This window comes from Manis javanica, chromosome 2, assembly GCF_040802235.1.
Source record: "Manis javanica isolate MJ-LG chromosome 2, MJ_LKY, whole genome shotgun sequence".
Classification (NCBI taxonomy): Eukaryota; Metazoa; Chordata; class Mammalia; order Pholidota; family Manidae; genus Manis; species Manis javanica.
In genome coordinates, this window is record NC_133157.1 from 186483047 (window position 1) to 186509258 (window position 26212).

The following is a 26212-nucleotide window of genomic DNA, read 5'->3' on the forward strand; positions in this document are numbered from 1 at the left end:
AATACAGAACATAACCACAGCAACAATCCCCAAACCCAGCTCAACTCCTGACTAAACTCACTCATCTTTCCCAGCACCCCCACCACCACATTCGCACACTAATGGTCCTTCAGGAGAAATTGAGAGCCCATTTCCAGGCACAAATACTATATATCTCATGCTCTACTGTTTTACATAAAAATGGACAGCATTCAACTATGAGACACACACACACAAAGACAAGGAAAAACCCACCACCAAAAGGCAAAGCAACCAACAGAACCAGACTAAGAGATGCCTCAGGTGTTGGAACTATCAGACAGTGAATTTAAAATTGCTATGATTACTATGTTACAGGTGCTACTGGAAAGGCTGGGTAACATGCATAAGCAAATGGAAAATTTCATCAGAGAGGTGGAAACTATAAGAAGAATCAGATGGAAATACTTAGGAAGTAAACACACACACACAGTAATAGAGTTGAAAAATGCCTTTGATGATATCATCGGTAGAATGGACACAAAGAAAGAAAAAGTGAACTTAAAATAAGTAAATAGAGATTACCTGAAAAAAACTGAAACATAATGAAGGAAAAGAATGAAACAAATACAACAGAGCATCCACGAGGTATGGGACAATGTCAATGGTCTAACATACATGTAATAAAAATCCAGAAGAAGAGGAGGAGAATGGGGCAGAAGAAATATTTGAAGAAGGAATGGCCAAGAATTTTCCAAAAGTAATGAAAGACATCAAACCACAGATCCAAAAATCTCAGAGAACCCCAGTAAGATAGATACTGCCCCCAAAAGCACATAGATACATCATACTGAAACTCCTATAAACTAAAGAGAAAGAAAGTTTTGAAGGCAGCCAGAGAAACAAAGTTAAGAATTATAGAGACTTCTTGTCAGAAGCTATGCATACCAAAAGCCAATGGAGAAATAACTTTAAGTCTAGGAGGGAAACGTCTGTACCAAGAATTTTATACCCAGAAAAAAATGTATTTCAAAAATAGAAGTAAAATAAAGAATTTATAAACAAAATCTGTTCTGAACACAAAGGATTCATAAATAAATAAGAAAAAATCCCTGCCCTCAAAAGCTTAACTAGGAATGCATATTAATAAGAAATTCAGTATAACGTTATAAGTGATAGGAAAAAAAAGTGAGTTTGAACTGAATGACCTCTGGGTCTGTAGGATATCTGGTGAGTGGATGGAAATGTGGGTCTGGTGTTCAGGAGAGAGGAAGAGGACTGGGGAGTCACAACATATGACTAGCAGCTAATGCCATGTGAGTACATGAAATCACTATCGCAGAGGATGTAGTTATTGAAGAGAAAAAAGGTAGTCCAAAGATGGAATTGGGTACCACTAGAAAATATAAAGAGTGAGAGTTGTGCTGGCTTTCATTTTCATCTTCTTTATTAAAATGCCCATGAGCCAAGAAACAGGGGGACAGATAAGAGAGAGGGGACAAAAGGACATTAACTGAGCTCTCAGTAATGCTGGACCTTTTTCTTAGCACTTTACATGTATTATCTTAACTGAAACATTCCCTTAGGAACTTCAGTCAGTCTCTCTGAAAAAAGGTGGGGCATCTATCACCCCTTTTGGTTTTAAACTTCCACTGTGACTGAGTGCTGTGTTTATGGATACAGTAATGCCTTTTCTCTACCTTCTTTCAAAGTAATATAAGATAGTGGGAAGAAGCTGAGCCTCCAGTATTTCAGAGCCCCAGAACCAAAATGGCATGGGGGTGATACACAAGTGCTATTTAGAAAACAGTGCTGCCAAATTGAGGGGGTTAGTATCTGCTTCAGCTTGGGAAAGAGCCTGAGTATGTGCCGGGGCAGGAAGAGGAAGAGGAGCTCAAGAGAGCCAGGCGGAGCCCAGGGAGCACTTGCGCTGGGACGTGGAGGAGCAACAGCCCAGTAGGAAGCACTTGCCAGAATTCCAAGCTAATTGGGGCTGGCATTCTATATGCAACACGCCTGATTGTATTGTTGTTAACATTTCCTGCTGTTATTTAGCTAATATTCCAACATCCTCTGACAGGTTTTATTCCATTCCATAGTCCAGTGGTTCTCAAACTTTCATTTGCATTAGAATCACCTGGAAGGCTTACGAAATCACAGATTTACAAGCTAGGGTTTCTGAGTCCGTTAACCTAGGGCAGGGCAAGAATCTGCATTCTCACAAATTCCCAGGCACTGCTCCTGCTGGTCTGGGTACCACACTTTAAGAACCATGGATATAGCCTATCTTTCCCTCAAACAGATGAAAAAAAGGAGGATAAGAGGAGGCTGGAGCAAGAGGAGAGAAGAACCTAGAAAGGCCGCATGTGACAATTCAGGTAGGGCAGGTTACACTGTGAATAGTGATTTCAATAGCCATGGAAAAGTTAAGAATTCTTTTTTAAGTTTGTATCAACTGATAGATGCAATAAAACTCATATGCAGAATTTAATGCAGTGATTTGTCTCTGAGAAAAATACTCAAAGATGTTATCAGTCATTTACACTTTAGTCTGAATAGGTTTTAAAATTCTTATCTATCTGTAAAATTGTCACCTGCAAAAAAGATAGTTTTACCTCTTCCTTTCCAATATGGGTACCTTTTATCTCTTCTTCGGGGCTAATTACTCCAGCCAGAACTTGCAGTACTAAGTGAAACAGCAATGGTTAGCTTAGGCATCCTTATCTTGTTCCTGAGCTGAGGGGAAAGCTTTCTATTGAGTGTGAGGTTAGCTATGAGAAAATCACAAAAGTTTGGAGGGTGAGGAAAGGTGGAAGGTCACAAAGGATGGGGATGGCCTATAATTTCTTCATTTTACGTCATTTTTCCCATGGCCAGCCCAAGGCTAAAATTTTAAAAGCCAAGTTACCAAGCAAGATTTTAAGTTAGAACTAATTGCCTAGGTCTAGTTCTGGTTACTGCTCTGCCTTGCAATAGCTGTGGGGCCTTGGGTAGGGTGCTTGACCTTAGTCTCCTTTACAAAATAAGCCTAAACCTGAAAGTGGCACTAGATTATTAAGGGGCATCCTGAGAGTAGCACAGCTCTCAGAAGAGCCTGCTCTGACCACAGGAGTCAGTGAGCACTTTAAACAGTTAAAACCCACCAGGCCCAGCTCAGCCTTAGTTGGGACTGACGCCCCCGCCCCTGTCCCAGTGCTCTTCCCTTTCCCCGCCTAGCTCACATCCAGGTTCCTCTTATTTTACTGCAGTAAACTGCACACCCTATGCTGCAACTCTTTTAAACTTTGGATCGATACACATCCCCATTTTACAGATAGGAAAACTGAGGTTCAGAGGGGTTTAAACCACTCACCCAAGGCCCCATGGCTAATAAACGGCAGAGCTGAGGATTTTCTCGTCTGATGAAAGTATTTCATCTTTCTGCTTCATGGCTCTCAGTGACTCCCAGCCTGGTGCCGTTCTCCCCACACCACACAATGGGAGCTTCCGTCTCTGCCAGGAGCACCTGCTGTACCCACACTTGAGCTTCTGCCCCTCCTTCCACTCTCTCCCTAGTCGTCAATCCTTGAATGAGGAAGGGGGCATTCCTTACTGCCTGCCCCCTCCAACCCCATCAGCAGGTACGAGCACAAGCTGCCACGGTCTCCACTGGGCTGTTTGTGGAAGTGTGGGCTACCAGATGGAAGGAGCCCTGTAATTTATTCCTGTCACAGGAAACTTGAATATTAGCTAAATCATGACAGGAAGCCAGCCATTCAGGAATAATACAATCAAACATTTTGCTCAGTCCAAACATACCTGCAGAAGGGAAAATGATTCCAGCTGTCTTTGAATCTGAAGGAATCGCTGAGCATTTTGTATTCCAGGCATGAGCACCTCATGTATGTACTATTTTCAGGACAAAGGTGTGGTTGGACCATTAAGCATTTCTAACTTGGTCTTAGTTAAAAGGCACTAACACAGAGACCCCACTCACTGGGACCCCTCCTCAGGAAGGGAAGGAGCTGGGTACAGTCCTAAAATGAGAAGCAGGCAGGGCACCCAATGGCAGGACTCAGGATTGCCTCAGACACCTTCTCTGACCTTGCCGCCTGGGGGTGAGGGGCTCCAGGGGCACACAAGGGCGAGGGCATGCGAAAGGCAGCTGACTGCTCAGGGCAACCTTTTGTCCTCTGCCAAAACATAGAAAAGCCAGGCTGAACCATGGCTGGGTGGGGAGAAAACGTTTGTGAAGCATGCCAAAATTGGTGAGAAACAGATCTGAGTGTCTTACAATCTTAAATACTTTGTAAAGAATGAAATCACAGTGGAGTATTGAAACTACCCTAGAGTTAGGGATGAGAGTAGAGAGATAATGATCTTGTTTTGAATTGTTTAAAAAAGGGGAGGTTGTTTCAATTAAGATACATTTGTTATATGTAAGAGAAGCCCTGGATAACAATGGCTCACGTAATCTTGGTACTTACTGTCTCACAGAACAGAAAATGGGAGGTAGGAGGTTCCAAGGTTGGTCCAGCCATGTAATAGTATCTTCAAAACACAGGTATCTTTGACCTTTTACCTTTTCCATTGATATCTTCATTTTTTTCTCTTTGCCCATGATCACAAGATGGCTGCCATTGTTCCAAGGATTGCATCCTTGCACAATTGTTTGAAGGCAGGGCACAAAGGAGTCTTCCTGGCAGAGATTCTCTTTTCACATGCCTCACTCTTAGAAGAGAGGAAAAATATTTCTCTATAAGACCCCACCAGGCTTTCCTTTATGTTTCATTATTCAGACTGGGTCACTTAGACACTTCTAGCTACAGGGGAGTCTGGGAAAGCAAGTATGTGGCTTTCCCAACTTCTGTCACTGGAAATGAGTAAGGGTTGGGAATGGCTTTGGAGTAGACAGCTAGAGTATCTGACATATGGATAAAGAGAAGTCTAGCCAACAGCTAAAATAAAAGCAAAAATTCCTCCCCTAAGTCCAAAGTGTTTAGTCCAAGGTTTTAGAATGTGTACCTACAGTTTTCATGAAAATGAAGTTTTATAATAAATAACTCTATTATTAAAAAAAAAAAAAAAAGACAGGCCTGGCTGTGCATGCATATTTTACTCCCATACACAGTTTAAAAAAACAAAAAAAAAATAGGGCAGCTTCAGAATTCTGTGTTCCTCTGACTCAACTTATCCCAGCAGAAAATCATAGATATGTATAAAGTTTCATATGTCCATACATGTATATACATGTATATATGGATGGTCACCCCAATGCATATAATAGCAAGAAGCTGAGACAACCAAGAACCCCTACTTTACACTGTGCAACCAGGTACCAAAGTGGGTTACAGGTTGGCCAGGAAAGGAGAGCAAACCTCTCCCTTTTGTGTTGCCTGCTGTGTGGTCAGTATCCCAACATGGCAAGGTTCTGGGAAACCACTCTTTTGACATCTACCTTCACCATTGTTCCACCTGGGAGAGTATGTGTAATGACCTCCTTGCTGCATTCAGAATCTCTGCCCCATCCCATTACTTGGGCCAAATTCATCAGATCTCTCTCCTCCTTGCCCCAGGGTTGATTCTCTCCCAGGAGACCCCATGCAAAGAAACTTCAGTTGAGCCACCATATAGGTGAGCCACCATCCAGCTATGCCTGAATCACAGCAGGGGGCCTAGGTGCCAGTTAAGCTCCCTTGCAAATGACAACCAGTATGAATCCCACCTGGTACAAGGAGGGGCTTTAAAGGCAGAGGTGCAGCCAGTCTGGACACCTAAGCTCTCAAACCAGGGAAGAGCAGGGTGAGATCTACAAGGATGCAAGTGTCCTCTTAGAGCAGTGATATATTGTAGTGCTAAAGCTACCAGACTTTACTACTTACAGAGCAAAAGGAAAATTATTCATTTTTAGGGCTTGTGATTTGTTCATTAGCTTTAAAAGTTATGTTTGTGATAATAGCAACAAAGGATGTTAAACCTGTACAGACACTTAACATGAACTGAATTTCATTTGCTCACAATGCTGTAGGTTGAGTAAAACTATCTTATTTGTTAAGGAAACACAAGAATATATTTCCCAGCCAACTAAAATGCTGAATACTAAGACCACTTAGGAATTTATGCCAAAAATTTAAACAACCAGTCTCTAAGATGGAAATGAAACCTATGTAATGATGGAATTAATTAAAGATGACAAAGCAAGAAATCCATAGCTCAGCCCTAAAGAACTATTGGCCTTAAGGTCTCTCTAAGGTAATTGCAGCCATAGACTTGGAATTTTAGTGCCAGGCAGAGGCTTTGAGATAATAGCTTCAATTATTGAGTACTTACTATGTACTGGGTATTGTTTTAAGTGTTCTGCATATTTATACAAAACACAAAAAGTCCATACTCTTGTTCATGACAATTACACAGATAATCATTTGCCAAAGTCATCCAGCAAGTAAAGGGTGGAGACAGGATTTGAACCTAAGTAATTTGGCTCTAAAGCCTGTGCTTCCACACCTAACAGCAGTGTCCCCCATTTTGAGGTACTTTCTATGGTTGCAAGTGAGTTAACTGGGTCAAGATAGATTTAGGCTTCATAGGATGGAGCACCATTTAATGGCCCCTAGCTCCCAGGAAAAGGGCTTGCCCTACTCGAATTATGAAAATACCCCCAATCCTGCCCTGACCATAGATATCACCCTTCTCAGATGGAGGTGGTGAGAACTCAGGTTTCCGGGACCAGAACTCACAGGACCCTTTCTGGTACAACAGACAAGAGCCAGTACCTTCCCCTCCATCCCCAGATCCTCCCATAATGGACCAGAGAGTGTAGCATCTTCTCCATTTCTGACCCTTCCCTCTCCACCACCCCCTCTCTCCAACTGATGGTAAGCAAATACCAAAGCTCCAGGTGACTCTGTGACTAGTCCAGGGCTCCTGATACCTCACAAAGATGTGTGGTTTCGTCCGTTGTGTCATAGCTGTTCAGCATCTGTTTATGGCAAGAGGCTTTCCTCTTCCATTTGGTTCTGAAATGCAGGGCTTCCCTTGTGGCACTGTCTGCCATCTAGACTTAATCTCTGAAAGCCAGCAGGGGTGAAATTCCCCAAGAGCTCCTGCTGGAATTTTGCCCTTCTAAAGGGCCGGTGCTGGGCAGCTTCTAAACGGCCGCTTCTGTGTGTCCTGAGGCCTCGCTCCAGCTAAGCAGCCCAAGCTCACCTGCAAACAGAATCGGCCTTGAAAATCTACCTCCTCAGTTCCCACGGTGCAGGAGCAGCCTCTGAGCTGAGAAACCAGTGGCTCAAGGGCTCCACCTTGAGGACATCAAGAAATGAGACCTCCAGCAAAACTATTGCCGCGATCCTCCAGAGCCTATCACTTTGCAGGAAGCCAAAGGCCAGAGACGGGGCACAGGCGCCAGTGGAGCAGCCAGGTCACGGTTGTCTCGCACGGAGGGGACTTGGCACAGTGTCCTGCAGCCCCAGCCTCTTCCTCTTCACCCAGCCCCAGGGAAGGTAGGGCAACACAGCAGCCTTTTTGGCTTTCTCCCACTTTATGCCGGACACATGGGGGCTGGCAACTCTAGGCTTTACACTGGTAGCAGCTGGCAAGATGCTGAAGCCATTCCTCCCTTCTGGAGAATTAGATGGAATTAGCTTTGCTAATTTCCTCCATCAGCCCTGCCCACCTAATCCACCACTGACTGCAACAGCAACCACAGGAGGCAGCAGTGTATGGCCCTCACCTCCACAGGCTTCTGCCCCGGAGCCCTGAGCACACCTGCAGCTGCCAGTGCTCGCTGCCCTCACCCCCAGGCCACACAGCTCCTGGAGGGGGGCTGGACCCATGCCCCTGGGGCCCGGGACTCCTCCCACCAGAGCTCCAGCAATGTCTTCATCAGGGGGTTCTGTGGGAAACATGAGCTTTGGTATCAGAACTGGGACAGAATTCTGGCTCTATCTGTACCACCTTGAACAAGGAGTAGACAAGGAGTAGGATCTCTATGAAAACCATCTCGAAAATGGAGGAAGTAACATTTTCTTTACTTTGTTTCTTATGTGTCTACCCCACAATGCTCCATGAGACAAATGTCATGCCCGTCTTTTCATGGTTTAATCTCTAGTACCTAGCACAGTGCACAGCACATACGGTCAATAAATATTTGTGGAGAGAAGGAGGAAACAATACCTTTCGAATAGGATTGTTGAGAGCATTAAATAAAAGGACATATGCAAAGCATGTGGGTCACAGGTGCTCTGTAAATGACGGTTTCTAACTACCAGCTCATCCTGAAACCAGCCTTCATGAGTCAACTAGTTATGACTTCCATTCACTCATTGAAGAAATACTTACAGAACAACTACTATGTCACATGGACTGTCCAAATGTAAAGAGCACTGTCCTCACTTGAAAGTGGCTCAATTACACTTTTAATACATCATGTGCCAGATACAGAGAATAGAGAGCTATAAGCACACAGAGAAAGGTACCTTCCTAGGTGACAAGTAGGAGTTGGCCAGTAAAGAAGGCAGGAGCAGGGGGAAGATCTGGAAGGGAAAAAACTTTCTGCCAAACTCTGTGGCCTATGGAGAAAGCTGAGTCCCTGGAGATGAGCAGGTGATGAAATGTATCACACCTAGGAGATAAGCTTGGAAGAGATTTCACTGTGGTTTCTGAGATGTAAAGGCTGATTGTATATGGACATGGCCTTCAGCCGGCTAGACTTGCAGAGAACCATGTGAAGCACGGTGCAAGTCCTCTGAGATTTTAGGCCCTAAATCTAGAGACCCAAACCAAGAGATGGCAGGAATTAAAGGCAGGTGCTGCCTTACAGTCTGGAATTTAAACAAATTGAAGCAAGCATATCTTTATCTGCCACTGCTTTTTAGCCCTGAGTTCTGGGAAATACTTCTTCAGAAGCTCCAACTTGGAGAGCTCTTAACACTTAAAAAACAGTAGAGATGCAGTTTAAAGTCTCCAAAATTTGTCATGTGCAACCATGGTCAGAATATGCCATCTGAGTTCCACCCATACTTTACTTTATCTAATACTTTAAAAATTACTTTTTACTTAACAAAGTATTTTTGAAGATACATTCCCCAAATGTGGTTGGCAAGTATCAATTGCCTTTGCAGTTTTGATGTCTTCCAACATTACTGACACTCCAGCCAGACCCCAAAAGGTAAGCCCCATCCACCTTCTCCATGAAGTGATACTCACACACAATTCCCAGCAAGCCATGGGGCATGACTTTAGATGGACAAATAAAGTTCTCAATTGACATCAGCTAATGGAGTACGTTAGGAATAGAGTACAGGTCAAGGTGATCATATCCGACCAAAAGTCTTCTTCAATACCACCAGCAGTAGGAATAGAAATTTGGGCATATTCAGTGAAAAGATGATAGTACTTACAGCCATGACACCTGGATGGGAGGCCTGTCTCTAACTTTTACTAGTTGTGTGATCTTAGGCAAGTAACTTGCCTGAGCCTCAGGTTCCTTATCAATCATGTTGCAATACAGCAATTCCTCATAAAACTAGTGGAATGATTGGAAACATGATTGAAATGTCAACTTAGAAACTGTAAAGTATGTACACATATTTATTATTTTACTAGGAATTAAGTTTTTAAGACAGTGAAGTACATATTTTTTCCTCTCAGAACCTTACATGTCACCCAGGAAGGTCATGTAAAACAGGACAGATGTTTTTCATTGCAGGATGACCATGTAGACCGTGGACCCACATTCTTTTGTAACAGCCCTGCCCTTCTGAGACTTACAACTCAGCCATACCTCCCTCGCCCCCTCTTCACCTTTTCTCCAGACAGAACCTCACCTTCCCTGAAGATTTAAGGACCTGGCTCTCAAGGTCCACCCCAGGTCCCCCTGGGCTCTCATCCTCAACTGATACCCACATGGAACACATCAGTGTTTCCAATCACTGTTTTTTTTTCCAGGATTATTTCTGGGAAAATTTCTGGTTTTGACCAGGGTCCTGACTGCAAATCAAAAAACTTAACTTGAACTATCTTAGGCAAAAAGCAAGCACTTATTAGCTTGATAATGAAAGGTTGCAAAGAATGGGGATACAGCTGGGCCTCAGCGGAGTTTGAACTAGGACTCTCTCTAGCTTTGACATTAGAATATAAGGGGTCCTCTTCCTTTAGTTCCAATTAGAAAAACCCTAGGTAAGGACCTGATCCCACCTAGATCACATGCCTAACACTGCTAACACCGACAGCTCTGTAAGAACCACATGGTGGGAGAGGGAAAAGCAGCTCCCGGAATTAAGTGGCTGTTACTCCCAAGGGAGGACAAGAGGCATTCTCCTTAATCACTCTCTGATTGTAATGACTCTGTGGAAAAGAAATCACACATAGAAATCTGTATCCTGAAGTCTACTAACTTCTTAGGTTCTAGATTTAAGATTCCTTATAGTGACAAATTTTTCTGCTGACTCTGAGAGTATCACTTATATGCACATAGTCCACAAAGAAAAAGCAGATGATTAAGATACCTCTTTGGGGAATAAGGGTAGAAGAAGAGGTGGAGTCAGTGTGAAAAAGCAATAATGGAGACTGAAGAACAAGCACACCAGGACACTGTAGTAAGATGGTCAGACAGTGCTGAAGTAGATGCTATAAACTATTTGTGTCCCACCAAAGTTCATGTTCAAACCCAAAACCCAGTGGGATGATATCTGGAGGTGAGGCCTTTGGGAGGTGACTGGGAATGGGATTAGTGTCCTTATAAAAGAGATCTCAGAGAGCTCCCTTGACCCCTCCTCCGTATGAGGACACAGTGAGTAGACAGCTGTGAGCCAGACTCACTGGATGCCAAACCATCAGCAACTTGATCTTGGACTTCACAGACTCCAGAACTGTGAGAAATAACTGTGTTTCAGCCACCCAGTCAATGGTACGTTTTTATGACAGCCCAAATGGACTAAGACAGTAGGTAATCATGAATTTATAGTAGATCCCATTTGTCTTATATGACTTTTTCCCTAGCAGCATTTGGCTTCTGGGATACAAATATGGAAAAACTGGATGGTTGCATTCATAACAGGGTAGAGTCATTTCCTTGATTTTTCTGTGTTTGGTAGAAATGCAGATGAGGAACAGAGTTCATGTTATTGGTAAAGAATGTTACTACTAATAATATGAAGGACTGTGGAATCTCAGCTGGATACAAAGAGACATGAAGAAAGGACCATGGACTGCAAGAAAGTAGGATGAGAAAGAGGACTGGGGGATCCCACTTAGGTCAAAGAACAATGGGGCATAGTGGTTAACTGAACAAAGTAATACCACTATGTATTTATTTGTGTACACAAGCAGAAAATATATACTTTCCTTGATTAGGGAGGCCTCTGTACTTACAAAGAAACACTGTTACTCAAAAAGGACATACATAAAATGATGTAGCTATGATACAATTTATTTCAATATATTAAACCCAAAAAATAACAAAACAACTCATTTCTTTGATAAAAACCAAATTCTATATATGCAGACTTGGTTGATTGACCATAATGTATTTTAGCAAAAAATATTTCAGTGCATCACACCTAGTAAAGCTTTCTACGTACACAGTAGATACCAAGTAACTTTGCTAAAATGATCGACCATTTGGAAAAATCAAAACAGTTGTAAAACAGTCAAATGCATAAATAAATCTTGTACATTTAAAGACTGAATTGTTATATTTTTATCCATACAAAAGAAAAAATCATTCCCTAGCTTTCCATTTTCACCTATATTTTCTTTAACGGTATTAAGTCTGAAAACTGAAGGCTTAAATAAATCCTTTCTTTCTAAGGCCTCAGGAATATTAGATTTCCTTCAAACCAGCAGCTGTCTAAAAAGGAGCAGACCATTTAAAGGATGGGGAAAAACAACAAATTTCACTTCTGTGTCACTCAAGGGGTTTCTAAATTGGCTACTAATCTACTCACTTTACATCAAAAACATAATACCTGATTATCGGACTAAACTGGCTTTCAGGCAGCCTGTTGGCAGATTTCTTTATCACTGAAAATCAGTGACAGTTAGCCCTTAGCAGAATCTGTACAAATGCAATTTGAGAATTCTATGATAAGTGATGTTAGCTTATCTAAAATATAAAATGCAAAATTCCAATGTTAAATAATTTTTTTAAATATGTGAACTGCTGCTTTCTCAATCACCACTATTTTTTTATTAAGGTATCATTGATATACAATCTTATGAAAGTTTCATATGAGCAGCATTGTGGTTAATACATTCACCCGTCCCCCCCAACACACCCATTACAATCCCTGTCCATTAGCATAGTAAGATGCTATAGAGTCACAACTTGTCTTCAATGCTCAATCACCACTTCTTTTCATGAACAAATGAAAAATCAAATGGCAAAAGCAGCAGAAACATCTGTATAGTCCAAAAGGAGACAACTACAAAAATTTACATATCAAGACATGACTGAAGTAAGCTTATATTGTAGAATAATTGTTTATTACTGCATGTAACTGGACAGCAAAGCAACCCTGTCTGAAAGCATTGGGTCAAACTGTCTTCCCAAGTCCTTCCAGGCCATAATTATACCTACTACAATGGCACATTTTTTATAAGTGCAATATATGATAGGACACATATTTTTATATTCCTAAATAATGAACTTAACTTTATTATAGCAATGATTTAAATATATGTGCTGTTAAGAAAAGAGTTGTAAACATATCTGAATTTTTTCTTTACCTACAAGATATTAGAAAGAGATTCTTCAACTCCTTAATTCCTTAAGAATTAAGAACTAAAATATTAAATATAATAAATAAATAAGCAACTTGAAGGCCTGGAAAAGGGTAGAGAATACTGAATATAATAAACCAGTGTATAAAAAATCCAGTATTTCAGTATTAAAACTTCTTCATTTCCATACAGTAAGTTTATTGCTACTATAGATAAGCTTCATATTAAGGCACCTGTCATTACCTATAAGATTTGGATTCAAAATAAAAGGAATATGTGCTGTAAAACCTTTTTCTTTCATTCTGATGACATTACAGGTATTGTCAATTTTGATGTTAAGTTTTTATATGGCAGTAGCTAAGTGTCTTTGAACATATTACCTAAATATGGCTAAAATGTTTATGATTCTTTGATACTTCAATTAATGTGATGTCCTCCCTTAATTAAAGTCTGTGATACTTTAATGAGGAAATAGACAAAATCAAACCAAGGTGGATGCAAAGACTAAATATAAGAAAGATGGTAACCTCTAAAGAAAAAATAACTATACTATAGGGACAATGATATGAGCAGATCTTAGCTAAGTCACTTCACTTCTCTGAGACTGTGTCCCGTCGGTAAAATTTCAATACTACCCGCTCTGTCAAGTTTGTAAAAGGCATTGTGAGATCAAATGAGATGATATAAAAACATCTGGCAAACTATCAAGCACTGAACAAATAATAGTATTAGCATAAGCCAAAATATCTCAAATTTCAATATTTTCTCTAACAAAGTTATGGCCTGCTCCTTTTGCATCTACCTGAGAACCCTCAGTTTTAGTGAATTAGGTCACTGTGGAATGAATGGAAGAAAAAAGAGAGAGAGAGAAAAATCTCTAAATTTTAGCTTCTAGAATTTTATGAAGTAGTTTGCTGTGAGTGGGGAATCACACTGCTTTCTGGGGCTCACTCCACCTCCTAACAGAGACCTTGGCTCCTGGCCTTTCCTAGCCTCCTCTGCCGAGACCTTCATCTCCCTTGCCCTCTGCTATCAGGCAATGTGCAGAGTTCCATTAAAAGAACTCTATATTCTAATACCATAAAAGGGTGTCAAGAGTATTAAAGAAACACAGGCTGAGGTCAATCAGAGGTTCATTACTCAGCTTGGCACAAATTTGAAATGGCTCAAAAATTACTACCAGGTTCCCCTCTGCTTAGTCCACAAGTCCTTCCTCTATGTATAAAAAGTTCTAGGTCAGCTTTTTCCAAAGTACAGTCTGAGGATTACTAGTTAGGTAGATGTTAACAGGTAAAAAACAGATCTGTGTTAAGTTTGGAATATGCAGGGGGAAATAAGTTTACATATACAATATAATATCTCAGTCTGCAATGTACTGACTAGACATTCTAAAGAAGAATAGAGCATATAGCATTTTCCAAACTCATTTGATCACAGCATCCTGTTTTGTCCCCATGAAATATCTAGAGGGGTTAAAAGCTCTTAGAAAATTCTTTGAGAAATGCTATTCTAGCTAATTTACCCTGGCTTTAAACATTCCACTACATCTGGCAATAATTATCCTTTTAATTTCTGAAAGAGTGGAATCATTTTGCTGACAAGCTCAACTACCAGGATAACCTCCTGGATTCCACTCCATAAAGATCCTGACCAAAGCAACTAGGAAGTAAGTTTCCTGTACTACACACTGAGGAACTAAAAGAAGTTATTCTCAAGTTAATGAGAATTATAATCATTTTTAGGAAATCTTCGTATTTTTTCTCAAACATTAAAACTATAAAGATCTAATTCTAGATCTTAAGACCTAGAATCACAACTACTTTGAGAAGATGGGAGCATTTTATCACACTACCACTACAATGAAAACTATTAACATAATAAAAAGAAGTAATAGTGGTGGTGGTGGTGGTTATATTGGCTAAGCACTTATTTTGTGCCTTAACCCTCATATCCACTCTACGAATTTAGGATCTACTATTACATTCAGTTTAAAGATAAGTATTGAGGTTTAGAGAGATTAACTGACTTGCTGAGAGTCAATTAAGGACAGATTCTCAAACTCATATCTGACCCCTCATGTCCTGCTCTTAACCACTGTGTAATGCCTTCTTACATTCTAGTGACAAAGCAAAATCATTTAGGTCACTCTGGGTGTTAAACAGGAAAATTAGAGTGTATTTATATAAATCTAACTTGATTGAAATTTGGTTTGGGATTCCTTTCGAGCAAACTCCTATTCCCTAAAGGAGACACTTTTTAAGTTTTTTAGAAAAGAAAAATAAACTGCCATTTACCAATTCTTAGTTATAGGGAGAGTTTTAAAAATCTGCATCCAAGGTGAAGACATTATCTGTGGTTTCTGCCATAACTGCAAAACGCTGATACTCTGAAACCCGTTTCTCAAAGAAATTTGTTTTCCCTTCTAAAGAAATGTTTTCCATAAAATCAAAAGGATTTTCTGCCTGAAAAACCTGAAAAAGAAAAGAAATGTTATTAGACATTCTGAAGAAACCAAATTATATCCTACAAGGAGAGCGTAACCAAAACAGAAATGCAGTCCTCTCAGCACCTGTCTAGGATCAATTCTCTGAGGTCCTGGAGGCATTCAAGGCCAATAAATTTTAAGATGACTGAGATCACCTATTAACCTCATCAAGAAACTATACTAGCATCTCTGATACTCTAAGAAATAGAAAGAAGAAAAAAAGATTATTTCAGGAAATTAAGCATTCAACACCAATGAAATTAAAATGTTTTTGCAGCTAGAGAGATCAAATACACCATAGATATTAAAGGCATTTTTCACTGCTATTAGCATTAAGTAGTCACATATGCATGATACTACAAAATATAAAATTACCAGCAATGTATAATGGACCTAAATATGTTTCTTAGTTCATAAGAGAACAGACAATCAACACACTTATGTTAAGGCACCATGATGAGGGAAGACAAAATAAATGCTATCCACTGATGTCTCTAAACAAAAGCAGGACTTATGCTGACAAGAAGCTTTTTTGCTGTTTCTGAGTTCAAGAAGCAGACCTGAAGATACAGGTTCATGGAAACTATGAGACATTTCAATGACTCATGAGGAACAATAAAAGAGAGTTTTTAAATTTAGGAGTATTCCGGCAGGAATTATAAATAATTGCTATCATCAGGAGAACATGGATATAAGGGTGTGAGGATATGGTGGTAGGTTAAAGGATAGTGAATTCACTTCAACGTTTAAATAAGCAAATTCATTTCCCTATAAGAAACATATTGGTATAACTTAGGAACAAATATAATTTTTAATACACAGTTTATAAATTTAAAAGGTCATATTAATATAATTATAATTTTATTTCTCTCATTAATTATCAGTAAGCATAAAGAGAATCTTGCAACTAAAATTGCAACTATACAATATAGTTTATCTTGCAAAAAAACTTTGCCTCACCTGACTCATTCATTGAAGTATTTCTGTGGTTACCTGAATATAACTGCATTACCAAGAAAAGTATTGATTACCCCAGCATAATGAATTTCATAAGGCTTCTTATTAAATACAATTTAAACTTTCATTTCCATGCTAAGAAATCAAAACCGATCATTTCTAATTACCAGGGTACCATACACGGTATAAAGTTCTATGAATGGTTCACTTATGTTGAACATAACATGACCATTCATTGTGCATTTATTCCATGTCTGACACTACTTTAAGTGCTTTAAATAAACCAATTCATTAACAATCCTTTGGGATAAGCATTACTATTATTATTGTCATTTTATGGATGAGAAAACTGAGACAGGTTAGGCAACCTGCCTAACGTCACACAGCTAGGAAATGGAGGAATCAGAATTCAAACCCAGTTAATCTGGCTGCAGCTTGCATTTATTCAGTCATGTGAAAGCACACCTCTTTATGAAATTCAGGTACACTATCTCTGATAAACAAAACAACAGATGTAACTTAAAGGCAACTGAGTTCAAGGAGTCAAAACGTTATGAATTTAAGATACAAAAGATTTTTGCAAAACCAATTTTTTCATGGAAAACAAGGCTCTGTCATGGATATTTTATAAAGCACACTTGTATGTTACAAATGTTTTCAGTGAAATATAATATTTTAGTGGCCCTACGTGACTATATTTCAGGTAGTAGTAGTACGTGTTTAAACATGTATACCTTTGAGAATCCAAGTTCCGCAAGTAATCTGTCAGCAACAAACTCGATATACTGTTTCATCAAAACACAATTCATTCCAATGAGGCCAACTGGCAAGGCTTCTGTTAAAAACTCCTGAGGTAAGAACAGAGGCAGAATAAAGCACAAGACAGAACAATAAATATGTATTTTCCAAATAAAAAGAAGGTTTTAGTTTTATTAATCTCCTAAGGCATTGATCTTGTTCAAGGAAAGTACACTAGGATAAACTCTTTCAACATGACAATGTCCGTTTAACGATGTTTGTAGTACTACAAATCACATTCTTTCACATTCTCAAATAGCCAAAATAGATAGAGACTATCAAATTACTGGTATTTTAAAAAGTAGCACATGTATGACCTGCATTCATATGCTCTCTCAGTAGAAGAAAGAGGAGATACTTTGTTTTGAAAAATCTAGAAAAAGTTCACCAAAGCTGATCACTGTGAGGAATCAGGGAGTTGGGAAAGAGAGAAAACAAAATAAACAGAGAAAATGAGAAAGAAAGAAATGATCTGGGTGTTAGAAGTTAAACTGAATTCCCAACTACACTAAAAGACAGTGGTAAAGAGTTAATAGAAGAAAAATAAAAACATTAACCACTTGGATTTAGTTCTCACAGTGATTAAAGATACCAAACGCATTTTATGCCTTTTCCCCTCCTATAAAAACTATGTGTTAAACTATGCAGTATTTTTATAGAAGGTTTAAAAAATTATTTTACTATTAAACCCATTCTTTCAAATGAAGAAAACATGAAGACCACCTAGGTCTTTCTAGTTAGAGATTGTTACATGATATAAATTAAGTTTTGCTACTCATTAATTAATTCATTTATTCATTCTATAAACACTTTTTTTTCTCCTATCATGTCCTTTTATTACTTACAGAAAAAAAATGAAACCAAGACACTTATTTATGTTCTAGTAATGCTACTTCCATTTGCTCCCTTGCTAGACGGCTGAAAAAGAACATGCAACCTGTTGAAGATCTCCAGTCGGTAACCCAGAGGCTGTCAGTGTTTGGGCCAATTGAGTCCGTCAGACTTTGCAGATGGCAGAGTGCTGTAGTGGTGTTCAAAGATACGACTTCAGTTTGCAATGCTGTGAATGCTTTTCAAAGCAGGGCCCCAGGCACAATGTTTCAGTGTTTCTGGCAACAACGATTCATGTCGAAAGATGTAAGACACCTATTATCAAAAACCCATGTGAATTCTTCAAGCTTTTTACATAATTTGTTTTCCAATAGTGCTCCAGTGAAATATAATCATCATAAGAGATCTTTTAGCACTGAAGAAAGGCATAGTGAAGCTTATTTAGTTCAAGTACTAGAAATCAGAAAGAACTGCACATCCTTTCCTTTGACATGCTGAGCTTCACTGTAATAGTCATCACAGTTTTGCTCTTCTGGATAAAAAGCTCACGACTGCATTCATGCATTCATCTGACAATCAACTTCCCTGGAGGACACTGCTTTCTTCAGCATTAACAGCATGTAGCTTTTCTTTCTCCTTATTTCTGATGACCTGTTTTGAAATTTTCATGGCATTTAGGGGGAGCTTTGAATATGCTTTCAGCCTGGTCCAAACTTCTTTCTGGAAAGTGCTATCAGGAAAGACTTCAGTAACAAGTCCTTGAGCACATGCTTCTCTTGCTGTTAACTTCTTTCCAAAAATAAGCATCTCTGATGCCTTGGCTGGGCCCATTATCCTTGGGAAAGTGTAAGAGGAGCATCCCTCTGGGCTCTGCCCTAGGCAACTAAAAGGTGTATGAAATGTTGCCCTGTCAGATGCACACACAGCATCAAAGAGCCGAAGAATGGTGACAGAGATTCCCACAGCTGGACCATTCACCAATGCACCAGAGGCTTAGGAAAATCTATAAAACAGCCTACAAATTCCCTCAGCAGAGTGGCACCATTTCTGGCTTTCTCTTCTACTCCACCAGGGGGGATATCCATGAAGTTAGTCAGATCATTCCCACTACAGTAATAATCACCATTTCCTGTTAAAACAGTTATGCTTGAATCATCCTTGCTTGCAGATTTAAGTGCGAGCATGACTTCCTGATACATCTGAGTGCTGATGGCATTCTTTTTGGTGGGCCGGTTCAGCATGATCTTTGTGATGCCATCTTGAGAGGTCACCACCAGGGTTTCATATCCCGGTTGTCCCCTGTCGGCTCCAGGCTTTATTTGGCTAGAAGATTCAGAAGAAGAACTCAAGCTGGACACCATATCCACATAGTTCTGCCTGGCAGTTTCCTTGGACAGGCTGCCAAGAGAATTCCATGCATCCCACTTAGCTTTATTGATCAAGTCAAAAACACTTGGTTTGGGTGTATTACAAGGCCTTCAGTTGCCTGCTTATATAGTGCATAGAGTTTTAGCTTCGCTTCATTTCCTGGATCCTTCTTCAACAGTTTCACTCGATTCACTAAATTTTCAAAGTCCTTCTGACTGGCTCTCATTGTGCTTCCACTCACATGCAGCTGAAATACTTGGAAACTAATCACCTGCAGAGGGCTGGGGGATATCTACTGCCGTGGATGTTAGTCTGTGAAACCAGGCTGAGCATGCTCAGTCTTCACACCTGATGTTTAACCAGCCAACCAGTAGCAGAGTAAAAACAGGAAAGCATGGTAGGCTAAGTTTTTAAACACACACTTCTGACCACGCTGGAACACCAGGGTCGCCGCAGTCCTGCAGCCAACCCGGCCATGGCCACCCTGGGTGGGTTGGGCCAGTAGTCGCTTGGGCAGGGTCATTCTATAAACATTTGTTGCATGCTTCGAGCTAGATAGGCTGCTAGGTTTTTGAGAATACAGAACAAAAAGAAACCACCACTCCCCTTCAGTAGCAAAATAAAAAAATATAAAGTAATTAAAATAGTTTGTTATGGCATGAAAGTTGACAGATGAATGAGACAGAAAAATAGTTCTGAGACAGACTTCAGAAACATAAAACCTTAATATGTATGCAATACTTATAAGCCAAATTATAAACTGATATCATAATTGCAATATATCATTCATTGGTATAGTTAGGTTGAGAATACAGCATTGCTGATATTTGTTTTGACCAACAAAATGGCAACTTCATTTGAGTCAATCTAATGCAATTTGGTACAAACATCAGAGAAAGAGGGATGTGCTAATCATATAAGCTTCCCTGCTTACTTGCTCAATTTCAACAGCATCAATAATGATGTCCCGGACCCTTTCTTCTGAAGGCTTATTTACTAAGTACTGAAACATCAGGCAAGCAAAGTCACAGTGAAGACCCTAAAATAGAAGAAAGATACCAATGTCAAAGAATATTTAATCATTAAATTTCAATTTTTCAAAAAAAGGAAAAAAATGAATAACATTTAATCAGATTTTTTTATGCAGTGATGTTTCAAGCATTACATAAAGTAGGTTCTAGGAATGCAACATAGAACTTCTGGAAGATAGAAGAGGGAGTAACAGGGCCAGGAGCTTCTTTTCTTCAAACCTCATTAACATGCCCAATACAAAATGTGAAATTTTTTCAGTGCCAACAAATATTGGTTCATCAACATGAAAGAAGAATTAATTAACAACAACAAAAAATCTGCAACCAAAAGCATTTGGAAAGGAAAACAAAGAAAGAACTGAAATGCAAAGTCACTCATTTTTAATGTTTAAAAATGTTAAGAAATGATGAAAATAATAAGTATTTAAAGAACAGGTGAAACTCAGAGAGATATCAAAAAGACAACATTTTTATTAAATAAGAATGGCTCAGGATAAAAATGAATTCAGTGCAATGAAAGAAACTGAAGAATTAAACATACAATTTGAAGCTATATAAAACAGAAATAACATTGCAGATAACTTAAACAAGAAAGAAACTTGTGAAACACCTTGAGAACAGCATGGTTCTGCAAATACAATAAATAGTATAGAATCTTAAATAACTGGAGAACAAAGCAAAGAGATTCGACCTACAATAATCAGAATTCCAAAACACAGAACAGATTGTATAAAGCTGAAAACAACAGAAGAAAATTTCAAAAAAGTCAAAACAAAAAAGAGAAAGAGGCCAGATACAGAAAGACTATGGTGTTCCAAACAAAATTAACAAAGACTGACACCAAGCAGCCAATTAACATTTCTAAACTACAAACTTTTTCACCAAGGGAGAGGAGGAGGAGGGAATGTGCACTTTAAGGGATTACACATCAGAGTTTGCTTAGGTTTTTCTAAATAAGTCAACAAAAACTCAAAGACAATTGAAGTAGAAGACTAAATCAAAGGCGGTATTCCAAGGGTTATTTACATAATTAGTTGTCATTCCCAGAAGAAACCATCAGGAAAAAAACTCTCTGAACAGCTAATCTTAGAAGATTTACTGATGAAACATTTTTCCCAGGCTTGACTCAAGAGGATACTTCAAATTATCAAAGGCTGAATTTCAAATAAACTTAAGGTATTAAAAGAAAGTGTTGATTCGAACTGACAGCTAGCTGCCTATTACAGAGATGAGTAAATCAAAGGTAGGCACTTGTATTACTAAGTCAATAAGTGAACAAAATTAATTTTGGGGTTTAAAGCGGTTCCAATCAAAATCCCAATGGAATTGTTTTTAGTTAAAAAAATTTTTAAATTAATCTAAGAGACTAGAATTTAATTATTCCAACTACTGATGAGAAAGAATTATTATGTAACATGATAGAGGTGCTAATTACCCCACAATGGCAATCATATCACAATATATAAGTATATCAAATTAACAGGTACACCTTAAATTTACACAATACTTTATATCAAATGTATTTCAATTGAAAGTTAACCTGGAAGAATAAGTGGGCAGATTCTTGTAAGAACACTTTTAATAGGAAAGTTAGGAGATTTATCCTACTATTTAACAAAATATAAAAAACTAAAATAATTAAAATAGTTTGTTATGCCATGAAATTTAACAGACAGGTTAATGAAACAGATTTTAGTATACTTAAAGCCTGAATAGATAATTAAAAAAAACATCACAAGTCAATGGAGAAAGATGGATTAAATTGAGAAAACTTCCCAAGAGTGTGTGTAATAAAAATAAATTAAATTCTAACTTATCCTATACTATATTTATACCAAATTCTATACTTACACTAAACAAATTCCAATGGTATTAGACAGTTACATGTTAAAAAGCCAAGAGGAAAATATGTGTGATTATTTAATTCATCTCTGGAAATCACATCAATTTCAGGTTTTTGTATATTAAAAGAACAAACAAAATTAAAAAACAAAGGACAAACTCTGGGAAAATATTTGCAATAAATATAACAAAATTCCTATTTTATATTCATGCAATAGATATAACAAATTCAATACATAAATACTTATTGAAAGAGCTCAATTAATCACTGTGCATTGGGTATACCAACAAATAGAGGCAAAAGACAAGAATAGGTAAACACAGAAAAAAATGCAAATGACTAATATCATTATAAAAAAAATGTTCAATCTAAGTAGTAAACAAATCAATTAAACCAATAATGAGAGATCATTACTCCTATCAAATCTGTCAAACATTTAATACATAAATCTGAATTCTGGTGAGGGTATGATAAAAAAACACATGTTCGTACATTGGTAGGTGGAGCTGCAAATTGCTACACCATTTCTGGGAAGAAATATGCAAAGAAAGTATGAATGACCTTTAAAATGTTCTTATCTTATAATTCAGTCATTCTACTTCTAGGGAATTTAGCTTAGAAGAATAATATGAAATTGGGACAAAGTTTATATACACAGATATTCATTTTACATTATAGCAAAACAAACAAAAAAACCTGGAAACAACTTAAATTTCTAAATACAGAATAGTCAAATTAGTGATATGTTCATTCATTAGAATATTATATATCTAACAAAACTGTTTCCCAAAAATGCTTAATATCATAGAAAAATGCTCACAATATTCTGCTAAGTGAAAAAAGAATATCTCAGCTTGTAAAGTATGAAAAAAGCAGAATATCTCAAATTATAAATATGTTTGTACATATATCTATGTGGATTTAAATGTAGAACATTCAAAAGAAATACAATTAAATACTAAAAGTGGTTATCTCTGTTTCTGAGATTGAGTGATATTTTTCTTTTAATTCTCTCAAATGACATATGACATTTATAATAAAAATTACTGGAAACTTAAAGACCCAAAACAAAAAGTAAATAAGGCATTTTCGTAGTATTTCATTGTATTTTAATAAAACCCTGTTAAGGTTATATACAGTTGAAGAAAGTGAGGCTTAGAGAAGCTAAGTAACTTGACAAGGTCACTTAGAAATAAGTTAAGGGGTCAGGATTAATGTAGTCAATAAATGTGAACAGAGTGGCTGAGACAGACTCAAACACTGAGAAAAGACAAGGTTTCTGCGCTTGAGGAGCTTAGAGCCTAGCAGAGGAGAGGCAAGAAGCACAATACATTTACTGACACTAAGTCAGGGACAGGTTGATGTTTCAAAGGGATGCCTAGAGGAAAGAATAGCCAATTTTACCTAACTGGGTCAGGAAAGTTTTGAGTTGCAATTTGTGAAAAAGTAAACAAGAGATGAAAAAAACTGGAAGGAAAGATGGAGAAGGTATGGCAGGCAGAGGGAGACAAGACTTAGTTTTTCACTGGCCGTAGCTGAAAAAGAACTGAAGCAATCTAAAATGACTCCCGTATTTCAAATTTGGATGACTGGATAGAAGGCAGCACCACTCAATGAAATAGGGAAAACAGAAGGAAGAAATGTTTTAGGAGACAGATCATGAGTTTGATTTCTGAAATACTAGGTTTGAGATATCTGTGGAGCCTTCCAGGAAAAAACATCCAACCTGCACTTGAATATATTGGTTTGGAAAGAGTATCTGAGCTAAAGGTAAAGTTTTGGTTGTTATGAGCATCTAGATGGTAGCTGGGAATAAATAAGATGAGCCAGTGAAGGAGAGAGGCCAAGGGGGAACCCAGGAATGCAATGGTATTCAAGGATGAGCAGAAGGCACTGAGAAGGAGCAGATGGAGGTAGAAAGAAAATAGTGTCTTAAAAGCCAAGGAAGAAATTATTTCCTATTTTCTTTTAGTTACCACGGTATATATGTCACCATAAAAATTTCCAGGGGAAATAAAAATGAACACCAAATATGAATACAAATACAACTAGAAGAAATACTTCATCCTTACTTCATCTCTGCTGATGAGTTCATTGGAAAAAGTGAGTCCAGGCATAAGACCTCTTTTCTTTAGCCAGAATATAGCAGCAAAAGATCCCGAGAAGAAAATTCCTTCTACAGCAGCAAACGCCACCACTCTTTCCCCTGGGAGGCATAAAATGGTTTCACTTTCTGGGATATACATTGCAGATATTTTCAAGCTTACATGTATATTTTTATAACAATGCCACAACAGTTAGACCAAGAAACAAAGTCAACAAGTTAGTGTCAAGGCAATTACAACTTTCTTAAACCAAATACAGACCTGCTTCATAGATGACATCATAGCTTGTGTCCCAGTACTTGTTGCAGGACCAAACAGAGCAGGTGGTTAATAAATGTGTCCTGAACTGAATCAATGGAAATGATATAAACACTAGATGATAAAAGATATTACAATCCATTCTATGGAAATTGCTAAAATCTGATCCAGGAACTGAATAAATATTTATAACTTCCAGAAAAAGGTAATTATAATATTTAAATTTCAAAAAGAAAGATAACTAAATTTAAATATTTCAGGCTGTCTCTAAGTAGTGTTTTGGTTTGTCCTTGTTCTTTTCCCTGATTATCTTATACCAAATCAGACAGACTAATTATATCAAATAGTTGTTTATTAATAGCCCAAAACATCAAAAAAATTTATAGTATTTTATTTTTACAGACACAATTTTAAGTCACTCTGAAAAACAGAAGAAATATAAATTAAGTACTTATCGAGTACATATTGTGTAAAAGGAATTGAGACAAATCTTTAGTATATGCCAAACATAGGCTATTAAAAAAAATAATCACTATGCTGACTCTTTTTAAAACAAAAAGCTTAGACTAGTTCTATTTTTTAAGATGGAGATTTGTCATTAGTTTGACTACAGATCACTATATTTTCATCTTACTATTAGTGAGATAATGGAGTTATAATTGATATATTTTTCACTGATATTAAGGCAATTTCATGTTGACATTTGTAAGGAAACTACACTATAATACAAATTTGTGAATAAGAGGAAAAATTTTAACTATTCTATGCATTCATGTGAATGCTAAAGAATGAAAATCATAATAGAAATTGTTCTAGAAGTCTATTCTTTTTGAAGGATTAAAGAATTATGAGGGGTAAATTTTAACAAATTTTCAAGAATAAATGTGAACTAAGAAGAGTTTTACAAAACATTTCTTCTAACAGCTAGAATGAATGCGAAGACCTCATGATTTGTTTGAAAGATGGCAAAGTAGAATACATAGTTTTTTTCTTTAATAAATTTATTTCTGCCATATTCCCTTTAACCTTGCCTTTCATAGTTTTATTCAGAGTTTATAGTTCTTGTCCTAATATTTTTGCCCTAAATAATGGAGGACTCTGTTGATGTACAAATTTATGTTTCCATTCCAGGAAACTCTTTTTTATATATATATATAACTTTATATATGTAACTTTTCTTTGAGTTGGCATAAAGCTTACTGTTCTTTGAAATGATACTCTCAGTGTAATTTGTTCTCACGATCTTTTACAAAATATGTGGAATTCCAGATCTTTTTTGTTTTGTTTTTTGTGTGGAATATGGAAATATTCTTTATTCTTTTTCCCCAAAAATGTACACATTAGCCTATTTGCTTTTCTGATTACAGACATTTCTCCAAGTAGACCATAAAGAGCCTATTTATTATTTATTTTTTTATTTTTACCTTTTGAACTCCTTTCACCCTTTTCTCCCAACTTTCCCAATCCCACCGCTGGGAACCACTAATCTATTCTATCTTTGAGCTTGGTTTTTAATTCTTTTGTATTTTTAGATTCCACATATAAGAGAGATCATATAGTATTTGTCTTTCTCTAACTTATTTCACTTAGCATAATGCTCTCAAGGCCCATCCATGTTGCAAATGGCAGAATTTCATTCTTTTTGATGGCTGACTGTGTGTGTATGAGTATGTCTTACATTTTCTTTATCGATTCATCCATTGCTGAGCACTTAGGTTGTTTCAGTAACTTGGCTATTATAAATAATGCTGCAGTAAACACAGGGATGCATATATCTTTTTGAATTAGTGATTTTGTTTTCTTTCAGTAAATTCCCAGATGAGAAATTCTGGATCATATGGTAGTTCTATTTTTAATCTTTTGAGGAACCTCCATA

At 37.7% G+C, this 26212-nt stretch overlaps 2 protein-coding genes across 6 annotated transcripts in view; both read right to left on the reverse strand.

Moving 5' to 3' along the window:
* Window positions 1–11352: 11352 nt before the first annotated feature.
* RRM2B (ribonucleotide reductase regulatory TP53 inducible subunit M2B) overlaps window positions 11353–26212 on the reverse strand; it is a 34868-nt gene continuing 20008 nt past the window's right edge. For all 5 annotated transcript variants that reach the window (XM_073229912.1, XM_017648808.3, XM_017648812.3 and 2 more), the window contains 4 exons: window positions 24046–24179; window positions 20034–20138; window positions 16837–16950; window positions 11353–15131 (listed from right to left, as the gene is read on the reverse strand). In XM_073229912.1, coding sequence (XP_073086013.1) covers window positions 14979–15131; window positions 16837–16950; window positions 20034–20138; window positions 24046–24179 — 506 coding nt within the window. In that variant the 3' untranslated portion in view covers window positions 11353–14978. The remainder of the gene's footprint in view (window positions 15132–16836; window positions 16951–20033; window positions 20139–24045; window positions 24180–26212) is intronic.
* Window positions 18248–20005, reverse strand: LOC108390112 (enoyl-CoA delta isomerase 2). Its single transcript, XM_017648807.3, is given in 3 exon segments — window positions 18248–18717; window positions 18720–19208; window positions 19211–20005. Coding segments are annotated over 3 exon segments (1074 nt in total). The 5' UTR covers window positions 19326–20005.